The following is a 19,290-nucleotide window of genomic DNA, read 5'->3' on the forward strand; positions in this document are numbered from 1 at the left end:
AAAGTGGTCAAAGCTATATGTTCCACTTCCTCCATGTATAAATTGGCCACAATAGGGGACACTAGTGATCCCATAGCACATCCATGCTTCTGTCTGTAGAAACTTTCATTAAACTGGAAATAAGTGGTAGTCAGGCAGAGGTCAAGCAGGGTGCAAATCTGATCCGTGGTGAATTTCGTTCTATCCAGTAAGGAGCTATCCTGAAGGAGTTGTTTTCTTACAGATTTGACTGCTTCTGTGGTGGGAATGCAGTTGAAAAGTAGGTACTGGTCTGTGTGTGTGGGTTTCTGGTAGACCTCGATACTAAGGCTTCTGTCTTGTCTAATGTGTATGAGATTGCAGAAGCATAATCTCACACTAAAAATTGTAGAAAAATGTAACCCTTAACTCAAGTGAATTAAAAATAAATAAATAAATCCCTGACTAAGAAATAATTATTTTTCATAAAATCACCTGTTCCACAATTATTGGCACCCATAACAATTCCTAGAAAATAAATGTAATTGAAACATTTCTGTCATTTCTACTGTAGTTTATTAAGTTGATCAGAGTATCTAGGAACCTTTTAATTAGTAATTCATCACATCCTGTTTCCCTGGGGTATAAATATGATGTGACACAGAGGCCTATTTCTCTTATCCACTCTTCAACATGGGAAAGACAAGAGAACACACCATTCAAGTAAGACAGATGTGTGTCGACCTTCATAAGTCAGGCAATGGCTACAAGAAAATAGCCACTCGCCTACACCTGCCCATATCTACAGTCAGAGGAATCATCAAGAAGTTTAAAACAACTGGAACAGTGGCAAACAAGCCTGGATGAGGATGTAAGTTTGTCTTGCCACCACGCACAGTGAGGAGGATGGTAAGAGAAGTAAAAAGTTCTCCAAAGCTCACTGTTAGAGAATCACATCAAAGAGTAGCATCTTGGGGTCACAAAGTCTCCATAACAACCATCAGGCGCCATCTACATGCCAACAAGCTGTTTGGGAGGCATGCACGGAAAAAGCCTTTTCTCACTTACAAGGATAAACGTAAATGTCTGGAGTTCGCTAAGCAGTACTGGGACTTCAACTGGGACCATGTGCTTTGGTCAGATGAGACCAAGATAGAGCTTTGTGGCAACAAACACTCTAATACATCACAAAAGATGAGTATGCGGAAAAGCACCTCATGCCCACTGTGAAGTATGGGGGAGGATCGGTGATGCTGTGGGCCTGTTTCTCTTCCAAAGGTCCCAGGAACCTTGTTAGGGTGCATGACATCATGAACTCTTTGAAATACCAGGACATTTTAAATCAAAATCTGGTGGCCTTTGCCCAAAAGCTGAAGATGGATCGTCACTGGGTCTTTCAGCAAGATAATGACCCTAAACACACGGCCAAATCTACACAAAAATGGTTCACCAGACACAAAATCAAGCTCCTCCCATGGCCATCTCAGCCCCCAGACCCTAGTTGAAAACCTGTGGGGTGAGCTGAAGAGGAGAGTGCATAGGAGAGGACCCAGGACCCTGGATGATTTAGAGAGATTGTGCAAAGAGGAATGGTTGAATATCCCTCTCTCTGTATTCTCCCATCTTGTGAAATGTTATAGGAGAATATTAAGTGCTGTCTTGTTGGCAAAAGGGAGTTGTACAAAGTATTAACATCAGGGGTGCCAATAATTTTGGCACACATGATTTCATGTAAAAGAATTATTTCTTAATGTGGGACTTTTTTTTCCCACTAAATAAATGCACTTGAATTAAAGGTTGGATTTTTCTCTTTTTTTGCATTGTTGTCCTATATTATTTAAAAAAAAAAAGAATTTATTAGAAGCCTAAGAACATATCTTAACGAGGGGTGCCAATAATTGTGGAGGGCACTATATATATATATATATATACAGTTAATTAACTTTAATCACAATTTATTGCAAATTTTTTATAGACAAGAAAATCCTTTATTGCAATGGAGCAAAATTGTTTGAAGGAAAACGAGAATTTTATTCTTTCTTTTCGGCATGAAATTTTCTGCATTTGTAGAATTACTCTGCAGTACAAACAGTGGAATTCTCTCTCTCTCTGCCCTTGGTCTGACCATTCCTAATGCTTTATAATCTGCATTCATTATCTGATTAATTGTCTTAATCAATGCACCCTACATTTAATCATGGCCAGATGCCAGCATGCCAGTGCAACATCAATTGTGGAAGAATTTTGGTGGCAAAGCATGAACTTCAATGCACTTTTGCATATTGCTAGGTTCTTATTAAAACATTTTTGATTCAATAATTCATTCCATCTAGCAGTGAAAAAAAAAATCAACGTAGTCCAATTTAATAAGCAAACAGGATTACATTACAATATTGTTAGCTTTTTTTTTTAAAGTAATGGTTTATCGAAGAGATTAATAATGCTGAAAGGAAAGCCTCTTTTTAGGAGTTATTAGCAGATTTACTGTAGCAATACAGCAAGTGCATAAACACACCCACAAACATCTTCATCTTACTATTCTTGTGAGGATTCTCAGTTGACATATTTATTAATGCAGCTAATTAATTCTGCTTCTACGCTAAATCTAATCTTAAACCTAGCCTCGGTGTCCAAAAGGAATTTTTTAATAAAAGCAGCATGCGCAGAGAATAGTGAACTAAACTTCTTGTCACAGGATTTTGAAGATACAGAAGGAGAAAATTCTTTATGTTATCTAAAACTACTTTTGCTAGATCATTATAATTGGATTCCAGCTATATTTATTGCATCTCTTGTATTCCCTTTCTGCAGGGCTCTGTATCACACCTCAGTGTCTGAATGTGCTGTTAGGTTTTCTCAATAACAGATATAAAGTTCCCTCAAGGCCCATCGCTGTGCAAGACGAAAAATACTGTGCAAGGTTTGCAATATCTTCAGGGGAGCAGTTTCTAGTTTTCCCCATCTCAGGACATGGTAGGATCTGAAGCAGCAGCTCTGTGTGAATGTGGAGTTAAGAGGGACCGTTAGGGTTTTAGCTCAGTGGTATATCTGATATTGCAAGTCCGAGCAGAAAGACTCCGAGGATAAAGACTCATAGAGAGTGAACAGACAAATGACTTCAATATAAAACGTGGGGTTCTATGAACAGAACAAAGGAATGCGAGGTTTGTGAAGATGCTATAGAATGATTTTCAGGAAGGGAGAAAACCACAAGTGGGAATGCTGTTATAGGAAAATGAAGAATCCCAATGTTCCCACCCCAAAGTTGATTATCTTCCTATAACAGCATGTACTGAAATGTTTTATTCGTCGTTTCCCACAGCAATTTACAAACACTAACAAATTTATTTAATAAACAATGACTACATTTTATCCTTATCTACTGTAGGTATGTTTATTGTTGAGGAACATCTGCAGGACAATTTCCTTTCATCACTTTTATCATTTACGTTATTCTCTTTCCAGCCTCTCTTTTTTTTCTCTCTCTGAATAAGACAAAACAGTGCATCTTAACTCTTCCTCTGTCCTGAAGACTTCACTGTGTTCGAAAAATTTAATTTACAGCTTTTACCTCTGAGGTTTAGAAAGTGCTGCCATTGAAGACTCTTTCCAAAAAATGCTAAATAATCATCACGTCAGACACATTTTTTCAAAAATCTGTGTACGTGGCATGACTGCCATACAAGTCTGTGTGAACAAGTTGTTACTCTATGAACAATAACATTTGAATGAGTGCATTAATATAAACCACACAGCTGGAATATTGCCCAAGCTGCGCTGTTATAGAAAATTAATCCACACTTTTGGACTAGGTAATCAGAATTGAGCATTTGATAATGCCATGGTATACAAGTTGATATTTAATAACCAGAAGCTAGTCATGAAATCAGTTTCTAAACATTTTAAGTATTTGGCATCAAGCTATAGAAAAGCACTTTTGGAACTACTGCCCCAGACCCCCCCACCCAAAAAAACAAAAACCCTCTCAGAATGTACCATACTATACTTCTGGTAAAAGCACATATATGCAGTTAATTATAGTGGCAAAGTTTCCTGTTATTGCTAAGATTAACTATACATGTTTGGTTTTGCTCTATATCTGCAGAAGCAGTGCTACTCCTGCTAAGGCCCATTTGGATGGATTCTCTTTGGTTTTCAGGTTAAATGTCCACACATAGGTAGGCCCTCTCTGTTTGGTCTTGTAGACGGGACACTGGTAGACGTTACGTGTCTCTTGCTTGTCTACAGGGACGGCCTTGATGAAGATGACTGGCATAGCTGGGGTGAGTTCTTTCAGACGGGCGTCGACAATCACACCAGCCTACAAGACATGATGCACACAAAACATTCTGCTGTGAAATGTTTATCATGTGACATTAGTGAATGTTATCTCGCTGGAATTGTTCCAAACAAACATGCTGAGTCATCTGACTTTGCAAATCTACTGAAATGAAATTAATTCCTGACAAGTCCCTTCCAAAAAAGTACATCCAATTAATCTTGGTAAAAAGTTTTTTCTTTATTTCTGTAAAATTTCAGTATTAATCCCAAGGTCCCTTTGAACAAGAGAAAGTAAATGGGTTTGAATTTGAAAAGGGCTTGCTTTTCACATTACGCTCTACAGACACTGTAAGAAGGAAATGGGTTTATTTTCTACTGCATAAATCTTGCGGATCATGAATAACAGGCAAAAAGCTAGACTTCTTTCTCATCATCTCTAGCCGCTTTATCCTTCTACAGGGTCGCAGGCAAGCTGGAGCCTATCCCAGCTGACTATGGGCGAAAGGCGGAGTACACCCTGGACAAATCACCAGGTCATCACAGGGCTGACACATAGACACAGACAACCATTCACACTCACACCTACGGTCAATTTAGAGTCACCAGTTAACCTAACCCGCATGTCTTTGGGGGAAACCGGAGCACCAGGAGGAAACCCACGCAGACACGGGGAGAACATGCAAACTCCGCACAGAAAGGCCCTTGCCAGCCCCGGGGCTCGAACCCAGGACCTTCTTGCTGTGAGGCGACAGCGCTAACCACTACACCACCGTGCCGCCCTGGACTTCTTTCAGTTTTAAAAAAGACAAAGTGTTGATAGTGAGGCCCAGTTCATGAATTCCCCTTTAATTAGTGCTTCAGTATCACAAACAAATTACAACATCTTTCTGCATGAATTCAAAGTCACACAACTTGAGACTTAGGCTTTAATTTTCCCTCTAAGACAGTCACATAATTCAAATTTCTTCACATTTCTGAGACATGCATGGTCGGTTGCTTTGTGCTAAATAACCTCTGCACTGAAAGCTGCCTTTTTACCTGATGGCCCACTCACAGCTATTAAAACCACAGATCAAATGCAGAATATAGAGTTATGAAATAACTGAAGAAAGACCATGCATGAAGCTCCACCTACTTCCCAGTTAATTTTCTTTCCATCTCTCTCTCTCTATGAGAATGGCTTTCCTCACCCACCACCTCTCCGTCTTCACCTTACTATTCAACAACTCCCACTTGAGACTCTTCAGTGAGAACCTGGCTGTCTAGTGCAAAAAAAGAAAAAAAAGAAAAAAGAGCAGCCCAAGTTATCCATCCATCCATCCATCCATCCATTATCTGTAACCACTTATCTTGTGCAGGCAAGCTGGAACCTATCCCAGCGGACTATGGGTGAGAGGCGTGATACACTCTGGACAAGTCGCCAGGTCATCACAGGGCTGACACATAGAGACAAATAACCATTCACACTCACATTCACACCTACGGTCAATTTAGAGCCACCAATTAGCCTAACCCGCATGTCTTTGGACTGTGGGGGAAACCGGAGCACCCGGAGGAAACCCATGCAGACACAGGGAGAACATGCAAACTCCACACAGAAAGGCCCCCATCAGCCACTGGGCTCAAACCCAGAACCTTCTTGCCGTGAGGCGACAGTGTTAACCACTACACCACCATGCTGCCCCAACCCAAGTTCTCCCCTTTTACATTTCCACAAACATTCTCCATGCCTGAGGTGGAGATATGTTCTGCACTTGCACTTTTAGAATATCTAACATCCAAAACAGTCAACAATTTAAAGCAAAAATGTCATTTTAATCTTCCAGGAAAAAAAAAAGTCTGTCATGTAAATTCTAGCATTATGCCCAAACTTTGAATTTTTCCAGTCATGCTGTTTCAGAAGCATCTGTGCTTATTTATGCTTTTACAGCTGGAGAGCTGCAGAGTGGGTTTTCCCACAGGGCACAAAGGCAAACCTGGCTCTCTGTCTAACTTGTTTTAAGGTATAGGGGAAAACAGCTGAGCTGGAGTACCAATTAAAATGAATCCATGCACAGTTTTTACATGCTGTAATTAAAGTCTGCCTTTAGAGGCCTGGGAAAGAAGCACACACTTACACACTCCTGTAAAGAGTCCAGTGGTCTACTGCATAAACTCTAATGCTGTGACCAGACAAATATTTATAAACCTACAAATATCACATTCAAGGTGGCACGGTGGTGTAGTGGTTAGCGCTGTCGCCTCACAGCAAGAAGGTTCTGGGTTTGAGCCCTGTGAGAAACTTAAGGGTGACATATTATGCCTCTTTTCCACAAGTTGACACAGTTCTCTGAGGTCTTAATGAAATGTCTGTGACATGCTTTGATCAAAATACCACAAAGATAAAGCACCACAGCTCCCTTCTCACCCTGTCTAAAGAGCCCTGTTCAAAATGGCTGACTTTTGTGCCTGTTCTTTTAAATGATCATGAGCCACTGCTCACCCCACCCCCCTCTGCCACCAACCAATCAGATAGCACTTTTTCTCATGAACATTCATTCACAAAGGCAGTTCTCAAGCCGTAAGTGGAGATACTCAGTTGGGGGAGTGGCGTAATTCTAATGTGCTCTGCTTGTGACATAGAAAGGGGAGTCAAATCTGAATGGCTTGTTGAAGCACATGTTTTCTGAAATAGGCAGAACAAAAGAAACAGACGGTGTTGTCTTATTTCAGAGTCTGTGGGTTGGTAGCCTCAGATACCCAAATGTATGTGCACAAGTACTGAAAAAGTGGTTTTCATTATATGTCTCCTTTAAGGAATGTTAGACATATGCATGGCTCTCAAGCTGTATGTGTGTGTGCATGCATGCGTGTGTTCACTTGATGGCTGTGTCTTCCAGCCCTTAGCAGATGTTGCCCTTTTTTATAGATCAAAAATGAACATCTCCCACTTGTATTGTTATCTTAACAGGAAAACAACTCTGGATGTGAATTATTACTTTACTTTTCATTCAAATACAGTTTACTGATGCACCCATGGTGTGCCATGGCTTTAAATGACGTGCTCCAGTGCATTTAACACCTAAAAACCATTTTCATTGAAATACAAATCAGTACAAGAACCCACGCTACAGTAGTCTGGCTAATGCGACTTCAAAGCTCTGCGAGCATTGGTCTGGCAAAGATATTAAGCCCAACCGTTTCCCAAAGGCGTGGTTGACCCGCCTCCCTGAAATGCCTCAGTTTGCTACTGGTCAAAGCCAGAAAAGGCTGTGACGAAGCTTAAACCAATCACATCACTCTTTCCTCTGACGTATGTGACGCGACGGAAACTGCTTGAGTAACAGGAAGAAGATAAATACCTCCAGGGCTGCTCTTTGCTCCGTTTTCAATGAGAACTTCCCGTTGAATGCTTTCAATACAGCATCTACCGCTGTGTCAAAGGCTTGCCGCTGCTCCATGTTCGTAATGTTTCTAGTGAATGAAGCGCTTCCGGCATAGATTCTGTAAACAATCTATGGCTTCCGGTCGCAGTTCTACTACGTCACTGCCTTGAACACGCCTCTACCCAGGGCCGTTGGAGATGCTCAAAGTTGATTGGCTCCCGATTTGTCGGGAGCTTGGAAGAGCTGGAGATAGCTTGCCTTACCAGACTAAGCTCGCAACAGGCCCTCGTGTTGCGTCACACTTAGGATGGACGGGCCCAGGCTAACGCTACAGCCTCCTCCCTCTGCCTCCTACTAGCACACGCTGATCTCTGGCTTACAGTATGACTGTGTGTAATGTAGGCCATTTTAAGACTGTTTACACTCACCAGCCACTTTATTAGGAACACCAGTGCCCCTTCTCATTCATGAAATTAACCACTCAGCTAATCATGCAGCAGCAGTACAATGCATAAAATCATGCAGATACAGGACAAGAGCTTCAAACAGGTCAATCAGAATAGGGGAAAAATGTGATCTCAGTGATGTACAGTAGTTGTTGGTGCAAGACCGGTCTGAGTATTTCAGAAACTGCTGAGCTTCTGGGATTTTTACTTTGCCTACTGTCTCCTCAGATTCCTGTTCTGGGCTGACAGGATTGGAGCCTGATGTGCTTTTCTGTAGCCCATTTGCTTCAGTGTTTGATGTGTTATGCATGCTGAGATGCTTTTCTGCTCATCATGGTTGTAAAGAGTGGTTATTTAAGTTCCTGTTAGCTCGACCCAGTCTGGTCAGTCTACTCTGACTTCTCTCATCAACAACATCTTTCTGGCCACAAAACTGCCACTTATTGGATGTTTTTTGTTTTTCACACCATTCTGTCTCTGTCTCTAGAAACTGTTGTGAGTGAAAATCTCAGGAGATCGGCCATTTCTGAAATACTCAAACCAGTCCATTTGGCAGCAACAACCATGCCACAGTCAAAGTCACTGAGATCACATTTTTCTCTGTTCTGATGTTTGATGTGAATATTAACTGAAACTCTTGTTTCTGTGTGACTGCATGTGTTGCGTTGCTGCCACATGAATGGCTGAGCGAATAATTGCACAAATGACCTGAATAAATGTTCGTAAGAATGTAGTCAGTTCATATATAGCACAGAGAATATAACGGTCACATGTTATTGCCGGGGCGGCACGGTGGTGTAGTGGTTAGCGCTGTCGCCTCACAGCAAGAAGGTCCGGGTTCGAGCCCCGTGGCCGGCGAGGGTCTTTCTGTGTGGAGTTTGCATGTTGTCCGCGTGGGTTTCCTCCGGGTGCTCCGGTTTCCCCCACAGTCCAAAGACATGCAGGTTAGGTTAACTGGTGACTCTAAATTGACCGTAGGTGTGAATGTGAGTGTGAATGGTTGTCTGTGACTATGTGTCAGCCCTGTGATGACCTGGCGACTTGTCCAGGGTGTACCCCGCCTTTCGCCCGTAGTCAGTTGGGATAGGCTCCAGCTTGCCTGCGACCCTGTAGAACAGGATAAAGTGGCTAGAGATAATGAGATGACATGTTATTGCCCACTGTTTAGTGTAGAGACAATGACATAAGAATGTGATGTAATAAACACATTCTTACATGGACTGGAATCAGAATTTAAAAGAAGGTGAAGAACAAACATGTCTGGATTCTACCAAGTCACCCTTGCCCTGAGGTCAACATCTTTGAAAAAGCTCTGGGATCAACAACTAATCAAAAGCTCTGAGCATTGATGACATCACTTTGGGACTGAATCACTGATCATTTTCCTCACCAATATTTTATATATACAGTATGTGAGCAAACCTAATCTATGAAGTTTCTAATCAATGAAATTCTCTCCAAATGCCATGTCCTTTTTCTATGAACAGTGAGAAGCCATAGCCTAAAGGTTAGAGAAGGTTACGGTTGCCAGTTTGATTCCCTGGACCACCAAGGAAAAAAAAAATGTGTGGTTGGGCAGAAACAGCACTTTCCCCTCCCACTACAAGGCCCTTGAGCAAGGCACCTAACCTTCAACTGCTCCCTGGGCACAGCTGCAACACAACTGCCCACTACTCTGGGTGTGTGTGTGCTCATATCTCCAGATGGGTTAAATGCAGAGAAAGAATTTCACTGTGCTCTGAAATACATGTGACAAATAAAGGCTTAAAATTCTGAATACACACACACGCACACATTTTTTTATATATATATATATATATATATATACACACACACGGGCGGCACGGTGGTGTAGTGGTTAGCGCTGTCGCCTCACAGCAAGAAGGTCCAGGTTCGAGCCCCATGGCTGATGAGGGCCTTTCTGTGCGGAGTTTGCATGTTCTCCCCGTGTCCGCGTGGGTTTCCTCCGGGTGCTCCGGTTTCCCCCACAGTCCAAAGACATGCAGGTTAGGTTAACTGGTGACTCTAAATTGACCATAGGTGTGAATGGTTGTCTGTGTCTATGTGTCAGCCCTGTGATGACTGGCGACTTGTCCAGGGTGTACCCCGCCTTTCGCCCGTAGTCAGCTGGGATAGGCTCCAGCTTGCCTGCGACCCTGTAGGACAGGATAAAGCGGCTAGAGATGATATATATATATATATATGCAGTGTTTTCCCCAGAAAAAAATTAAAGCCCTAAATTCTGGCCTGATAATACACAGACAATTGAGCACCAATGGCGCAAAAATGAGCACCAAAGGCGCGAAGCAAAACTAGGGGGGTCCGGGGGCATGCTCCCCCGGAAAATATTTTGAAAATAGATACTCTCAGGTGCATTTTCAAGGTCTCTGAGAGGTTTTAGATGCATGATTACAGGATAGATTTTACCAGTGTTTCAATGATTTCTGACCTAAATAGTATTAACGTATACACATTTGAAATTTCACCTTAAAGTTCAGCATGCAAGTTAAACTGTTTTGTTATAGATTACTTAGGTATATGATGGATTGAAAATCTACGTGGATCCCTTAATTATCTATGATCAAGTAGTGTTGTAACACAAATGTGCATGAAAATATGAACAGTGGTTTGCTCCATCTTATGCAATCCAGTGAAGAGAATCGATCATCATGACCTCCTGTTGATCACAAAGGGATCTGAACCTAAGCACTGCCAGCTTAAAATAAATTGCTGTATTACTATAACTAATGATTTTAGAATGTTTCTGATACAATTACCATAATATATGTATTACTAAGATACACTGAAAAGAAAAGTGAGGTAACTGCATGTTATAAAGTTTACATTTTGGCACTTTATTAAATGGACTAGATTAAGATTAAAACATATTTAAAGGAAAAGAAAACTTAATTCATACATTTAAGTTTGCAGAAAGATTATGTACTTATAAACACATTCATGAAGAGAATTTGTTCATAGATTAGATTAGATTAGATTAGATTAGATTAGATTAGATTAGATTAGATTAGATTAGATAAAACTTTATTGATCCCTTTGGGAGGGTTCCCTCAGGGAAATTAAGATTCCAGCAGCATCATTACAGATAAACAGAGAAAAGAAATAGAGAAAACTTCTAGATAAATTAAAATAAATTAAATATTTACATATACAAATGTAGCATAATTTCGAATAATAACAATAAGCATATTTGGCAGTGTGATGTCACTGTGAGCCTTTAACAAAAGAATAATCCGGAGCCGCCTTTTGTTAAATGGATCCCAGTGACATCACACTGCCAAAATTGCTTCAGATTATTATTTGAAATGATGCTATATTTGACACATTTGGACAACTTCACTTCATGAGAGTGTTTATAAGTACATAATCTTTCTGCAAACCCAAACTAATGAATTAAGTTTTCTACTCCTTTAAAGCAGATTAATTCTCCTTGGCTTTTGCTTGGCCCAATGTTGGGCATCCCTCTCATAGTCCATCTCGCTGTCATCCATGCTGCTGTGGATCAAATTGTCCAGTGAGTGCTTTTTGAGCCAGTCGCTGTGATCAAAATTGACGAAGTTTTCGTTGTCGTGACAGTTGTCTGGTTTTGTGCGCCATCACTCATGTGGGTTTGTTGACATTTAGTCAACCAATCTTTGATCGAAGCCATAATGATAATAGACTAGGTCAAACTTTTGTGATTAAAATCAGTCGGCTTTGTCCGTCTGGTGGGGGACAACATCGGCAGCCAATGAGATCACTTATAATGAATCGGAAAATTCCGGGATGTCTGACGTTTTCTTTCGATATTTTTATTGGACAGTTTCAGCACATGATCTTGACATAGCCAACAGATTACAGTTTGTTTACATCATACCACGCGGACATATTACTTTGACAGAATTAACACAAACATTGGAAAAAAAAACGCTTGTTTAACACAAATATCAATCAATATGTAAATTCTTTGCTCTCCTATGTATCTAGTTACTTGTGGGTAGGAAATTTAACGTATCGGTATAAATCTAAGCGTATCGGATTTTAACTAAAGTGACTAAGCGTATCGGCAGGCAGAGCAAGCGTATCAGACCCGATATGCTAAAACGCTTTGGGGAAAACCATGATATGCATTTCTAAGCTGTCATATCACAAACACAATGGTATTTCTTGCAAAATGTGTTCAAAGCTCTTCGATTATCATCTTTTTGCCTCTTACTTGTGTTTCCCATCGTGCTCCCTCCATGAAGAGGCCATGTACATACGCGCCCTCACGTGGTGGAGAGCTGAAGTCTTCGCGGCTCTTCTTGGTGACATCACACTGCAGGCACATCTTGTCAAGTGGCCACTCATTGCGGCGTGCTGTAGACTGCATGATAGCTGTAAGGAAGGACTGCGGGTTGAAGAAGCCAGCGAGCCAAACAACAGAGGGCAGATTGAAGTCTGAAGTCCAGCTTTCCAGCTCACGGATTCGGCACAGCAGATCGGTGAACCAGAGTGTCAGGCCACATGTGGACGCATATGCACGTTTACTCCATGAGTCTGGAATCTGCTCCAGGTAGATGGCGTTCTGGAGGTTCTCCATGTCGCTGGTCATCGTGAGCTCGCCCTGAGAGAGAAACATGGAAAGTTGGAGGCAAAGAGCTTGTTAATAATTCCCATATTGTATCAGTAGTGATCCAATCAAGTTAAAGACATTCCTACAATGTGGCTATGGCTTAGTGTACTACATACTATGTGAGTATTTACTGGAGACAGAGACAACCATAGTCATGAATATTGTAGCACTTTAACTATTTTATACCTGATGAGAATTAAATCCTGAAAGTATCAATCCCTAGTAAATCAGATTACGCTTTGGCAAGGCCCAAATGGCCCACACTTCTCCTTAATCAAGAGTGTAATGGCATACAGTGATATAATGCACTTAAAATAGCTTTTGAATGAGCAGTGCAATCGATTTGTGGCACCCCGGTGCTTAAATTTCATTTATCCTGAACGACCTGTAATGGAGCACTCAGAGAACATTTGAAATGTCACGGTATCAGATTGGCCAAGAGACCAGAGAGACAACTACATCCTAATAGCACACTAGGAAAATCAATATTCATACATTGTAGTTCATGGCAGTGTGTGTACATGAGCATATCTGTGCTGTACAGTACCTTCAGGCCAAGATTTAGCTCCTTGAGTGACCGTTTGATTTCCTGTGTCAGGATGTTCATACGCTCACACTCTTGCAAAGCCACGACCACATATGGGTTTCTGTCCTCCACCTTCCCCATCAGCTCTGTCATGTTAAAGTCATCTGGAAGTTTCTCAAGGATCTCATCCAGGACCATTTTCACCTTTAACATGGAAACATTTTAGTGCAACACAATTCTCATGTATTTGTTAAATATGCAACTGTAGCACATACATGGGAAAAGTTTGTCTCTTCTTAATTGTGCCTTGAACATCACATGAACATGAACTCCACAGAGGAAGTGGATAACATAATCAATGTCTTGCCAAAAAAAGACCTATTTGTCTCTGTCACTTGCATGACCTGTTTAATGCAAAATGGTGATTGCTTACAAATCCCAATCTCTTAACTTAAAAAGGTCAGCTGTCATAATGCATCCAGACACACTTCCACAGCACCCATATCTAATCTCTTAAATGTCAGAGCTAACAGAACCGAGCCCATTTCTGGGGAATTAGCTCCACTTAACCTCTTCAGACAGAAGTGGGGCTATTGTCTCTGGATTAAAATGGGTATCAACGTGACAGTGTAATGAAGCTGACCCTTCTCAGGGTACATGACCCTAATCAGAGACAATATAGTGAATATTATCAACTGGGATAAATAGAGACCATGAAGTACAGTGATGAGGATATTTTGTGAACTAATTGCTAATAATGGCTACAGACTGCAATCGGCATATACTGTACATGACATGAAATGACAGACTAGAAAAAAACATCACAAGCAATGTTTTATCTGTGCATGTTTTACAACCCCAATTCCAAAAAAAGTTGGGACAAAGTACAAATTGTAAATAAAAACGGAATGCAATAATTTACAAATCTCAAAAACTGATATTGTATTCACAATAGAACATAGACAACATATCAAATGTCAAAAGTGAGACATTTTGAAATTTCATACCAAATATTGGCTCATTTGAAATTTCAAGACAGCAACACATCTCAAAAAAGTTGGGACAGGAGCAATAAGAGGCTGGAAAAGTTAAAGGTACAAAAAAGGAACAGCTGGAGGACCAAATTGCAACTCATTAGGTCAATTGGCAATAGGTCATTAACATGACTGGGTATAAAAAGAGCATCTTGGAGTGGCAGCGGCTCTCAGAAGTAATGATGGGAAAAGGATCACCAATCCCCCTAATTTTGCGCCGACAAATAGTGGAGCAATATCAGAAAGGAGTTCGACAGTGTAAAATTGCAAAGAGTTTGAACATATCATCATCTACAGTGCATAATATCATCAAAAGATTCAGAGAATCTGGAAGAATCTCTGTGCGTAAGGGTCAAGGCCAGAAAACCATACTGGGTGCCCGTGATCTTCGGGCCCTTAGACGGCACTGCATCACATACAGGCATGCTTCTGTATTGGAAATCACAAAATGGGCTCAGGAATATTTCCAGAGCACATTATCTGTGAACACAATTCACCGTGCCAGCCGCCGTTGCCAGCTAAAACTCTATAGTTCAAAGAAGAAGCCGTATCCTAACATGATCCAGAAGCGCAGACGTCTTCTCTGGGCCAAGGCTCATTTAAAATGGACTGTGGCAAAGTGGAAAACTGTTCTGTGGTCAGACGAATCAAAATTTGAAGTTCTTTATGGAAATCAGGGACGCCGTGTCATTCGGACTAAAGAGGAGAAGGACGACCCAAGTTGTCATCAGCGCTCAGTTCAGAAGCCTGCATCTCTGATGGTATGGGGTTGCATTAGTGCGTGTGGCATGGGCAGCTTACACATCTGGAAAGACACCATCAATGCTGAAAGGTATATCCAGGTTCTAGAGCAACATATGCTCCCATCCAGATGACGTCTCTTTCAGGGAAGACCTTGCATTTTCCAACATGACAATGCCAAACCACATCAATTACAGCATCATGGCTGCGTAGAAGAAGGGTCCGGGTACTGAACTGGCCAGCCTGCAGTCCAGATCTTTCACCCATAGAAAACATTTGGCGCATCGTAAAATGGAAGATACGACAAAAAAGACCTAAGACAGTTGAGTAACTAGAATCCTACATTAGACAAGAATGGGTTAACATTCCTATCCCTAAACTTGAGCAACTTGTTGGGGTTGTACCATTTTATAACAGAAAATGTTTTGCTTCTTGGTGTTTTATTGGAAACCTAAATGAAACACTTTGATGTACAGTATGTGCACCTTCTCGTCTCGTGATGTGCCGCTGCCTTCCCCAGAGCCTCCATCTCTGGGTTGCAGCTCAAGAACGGTGCGGAAGAGCTTCTCTGACGTCTGAGTCAAGAAACCGATCTCAGCATTGGGGTGTAGGCCATATAGATAAGGCGACTCTGCGGGCAGTGCTTCATCGATGTACTGAGAAATAACAAAATAAAGCAGAATAACAAAGCATTTATGTGTCAGTTTACAGGTGAATTTCAGGAATCATGGATTAAAATGCTCAAGCAAGATTACGATCAGAAATATAGAAAATTTCACTGTTAGAAAGGCACTACAGAAAGACACCACCGAAAGTCGGCACACAGACAATGGTTTAAGCGAGTGAACACTTCGCCAGTAGCCTGAGGCTTTAAGAGAATTGAGATGTGACACAGTAACTCTAAGAGATACATGGTTTCCAAAGCTGAGATCATGCTCAGCTTAAGACTGATAGAGAGGTTTGGATGGAAGCAGAGTGTGAGACAGTTCCACACCCCTCCAGATCTCTAGCCACTTTTCTAACACTTTATCCAGCATGCATATGCATTGTATGGATATTTACTGTATGCTAATGCAGACAAACCAAGGACTGAATTCAGACTTGAGTTAAGCATTTATAGTGAGGATTTAAGAAAAAATTGTGCATACTGGTATACAAACAAACATTACTCAGAAGTTGTGTGAGAGTTACACATGCAAGGTAGTGCTTGACTAAAACAGAGGTCTGTCTCAGTTATGCACAATTCTGACTTGCACTTCAGCGAATTTTTGCTGCAAGATACTGGATCAAGTGAGGAGCAGTATTAAGTCCAGCACCACTGTCTGGCAGTTTAACGTAACAACATAATCAAATTTATGGATTGGGTGTTATTAATTAATGAACAGTTTCATCTCTTCAAAGTTTGCAATTTATTTATTTAATTTACTTTTTTGAGGAAGAGACAGACAGTATCTCAGTTGCTTATCTCAAGTGCCAATATTTTATGGACAAAATTATCCATAAAATAAGTTGAGCGCTTGGTCAGTTTATTCTTTAAACCGTGATTACGTTTTCGTTAGATGTTAGATGTGAGATTCACTTTATTCATCCCACATCGGGGAAATTCACATGTTACAGTAGCAAGAAAATGTCAAACAGATAACAAATAAAAACTGAAATAAAAATTAGACAAACGAAGGATTAAATACAGAGGGCTATTTGCATTATCTACCGTGAAAAAGTATAGAAAAATTGCCTTATTGAGAGGCTCGGAAAAATTGCACATTACAGGTAGACTCTGTATATACACACATATATACATAAATAATATTTATATATAAATATAAATATAAGTATGCATAAAAATAGTTTAGTGCCTATATTATTGTTTTCTGTATCACAAAAGCACAGTTCAATAACAAAAAACATTTTCTTGTTAATTCTAAAACTCAAAATAGAGAATCAATCAAAACTGTGGTAAAATCACATACATCCCATGCACACAATGTGATTTCATGATCTTGTTTTAGCTTCTCATGGATACATTAACTTGTGCACCAATATAAAATAATAAAATAATGATGGAACATGCTGGATTAAGTGCTATTCAACTGAATAATCAGAGTCGAAGCCATACTGTTAAATTAAGCCAAATTTGCAGTGATTTATGTGATAGTTACACCAAGGACTATTCATGCAGCAATAGATTGGCAAACCTCTATTATTAGATGTTAATTTCAGTGATTGATATCTTCTCATTCAAATATAATCATATTCGTCTTTTTGCATGATTAAATTGTCTTTTGTTTTTATGTTATATAATATTACATTTGACAGAAAAAAAAACTATTTGCTTCTTCAGTTTGCATTTTCTATACCTGGTATTTTATTGGCCTTAATGGCAAGTGTTTTAATGTGGTGATCAAGACACTATTGAAAAAAAAAAACACTTTCTTGGATGCTTCTACTTAAGAAAAAATATGGCAGCTGTGAAGGCGTGAACTACACACAGGCCATTTGCATATTCTTAAGCAGCTACATAACCTGACACAGGGTACGTCCACATTAATATGTTTTAGTTTTAAAACAGAATTTTAAAATGAAAACAATCTTCGTCCATACAACCATGCCTTAAAAGGCATATCACATGACCATTCATATACACTGGGCATGCACATGCCAGTATAAATAGACGATGACATTTGTTTTCTTCCAGAAAAGGGTCACATTATAGGATTGCGACAAAGCAGGGAAGGATACATTGTCACAGAAAAGACCCAATCAGGAAGCAAATATGAGTGTTTGCATCGTTTCCAAATGTCTCTGTTTTCACTTGACGATACTAAAACACTACCACAGAGTTTTCAAACTAAAACGAGGCCAAAAGTCTTTGTTTTTGGGGGCTGGAAAGCTCCAGAGTAGTATGGACACCAGGGTTAAATGCAGCAAAAGTTATGTGTTTTAAAACTGAAATGTATTAGTGTGGACATAGCCTCTGAATACACATAACTTCATTCATTCATTCATTCATTCATTCATTATCTCTAGCCGCTTTATCCTTCTACAGGGTCGCAGGCAAGCTGGAGCCTATCCCAGCTGACTACGGGCGAAAGGCGGGGTACACCCTGGACAAGTCGCCAGGTCATCACAGGGCTGACACATAGACACAGACAACCATTCACACTCACATTCACACCTACGGTCAATTTAGAGTCACCAGTTAGCCTAACCTGCATGTCTTTGGACTGTGGGGGAAACCGGAGCACCCAGAGGAAACCCACGCGGACACGGGGAGAACATGCAAACTCCACACAGAAAGGCCCTCGCCGGCCCCGGGGCTCGAACCCAGGACCTTCTTGCTGTGAGGCGACAGCGCTAACCACTACACCACCGTGCCGCCCTACACATAACTTTCCCTGTGTAAACACTGAAACAAATGTTCCAGTTAAGTAAATAAGATGTGCTTAGACTAAAAATAATATTTTACAGGAACAGAGTACTATGGAGGGCGGCACGGTGGTGTAGTGGTTAGCGCTGTCGCCTCACAGCAAGAAGGTCCGGGTTCGAGCCCCGTGGCCGGCGAGGGCCTTTCTGTGCAGAGTTTGCATGTTCTCCCCATGTCCGCGTGGGTTTCCTCCGGGTGCTCCGGTTTCCCCCACAGTCCAAAGACATGCAGGTTAGGTTAACTGGTGACTCTAAATTGACCGTAGGTGTGAATGGTTGTCTGTGTCTATGTGTCAGCCCTGTGATGACCTGGCGACTTGTCCAGGGTGTACCCCGCCTTTCGCCCGTAGTCAGCTGGGATAGGCTCCAGCTTGCCTGCGACCCTGTAGAAGGATAAAGCGGCTAGAGATAATGAGATGAGATGAGTACTATGGGTGGTCTGAGAGAAGTACTGATAATTAAACAGCACTATTTCAAACATTAGGAGAAGTATTTGTCCACTCTAAATACAGGTGTGGTTTTTTTTGTTGTTTTTGTCGTTGGTGGTGGTGTGTGTGTGTTGAATACAAGTGGAGGGAGTGTAAAACTAATGAGTGAAACACAGTCCCTGAATCTCAGGTAAAAGTTATTTTTCCTGCTAAGGGATTTACAAACCAGCTGTTGGAATATGGGCTTTACCTACACAAACATTATAATTCTGTTTATAATATGCCTCAGGTATTTATGTGATTTTGGGGATATGTCATGTACTTTAGCACTTTGTCTTAGCAAAACTTCAGCATAATGCATTTAAGCTCAAAATCACAGCAAGCATAAATGAATTAAGATATTAGTCACATTCATCATTTTAGAAACACTGGGTTGTGTAAATGCATTGAAAACTTTCTTTACCATTTACACTGAA

At 40.8% G+C, this 19,290-nt stretch overlaps 1 protein-coding gene across 1 annotated transcript in view; it reads right to left on the reverse strand.

Annotated features, from left to right (window-relative positions):
* Positions 1–4,051: 4,051 nt before the first annotated feature.
* The window catches only part of dnah9 (dynein, axonemal, heavy chain 9), a 212,060-nt gene continuing 196,821 nt past the window's right edge, over positions 4,052–19,290 (reverse strand). The window contains exons 66-69 of the mRNA XM_060939807.1: positions 15,449–15,619; positions 13,210–13,392; positions 12,264–12,653; positions 4,052–4,279 (exon numbers count right to left, since the gene is read on the reverse strand). Coding sequence (XP_060795790.1) covers positions 4,052–4,279; positions 12,264–12,653; positions 13,210–13,392; positions 15,449–15,619 — 972 coding nt within the window. The remainder of the gene's footprint in view (positions 4,280–12,263; positions 12,654–13,209; positions 13,393–15,448; positions 15,620–19,290) is intronic.

Source organism: Neoarius graeffei, chromosome 14, assembly GCF_027579695.1.
Source record: "Neoarius graeffei isolate fNeoGra1 chromosome 14, fNeoGra1.pri, whole genome shotgun sequence".
In the NCBI taxonomy this organism is placed as follows: Eukaryota; Metazoa; Chordata; class Actinopteri; order Siluriformes; family Ariidae; genus Neoarius; species Neoarius graeffei.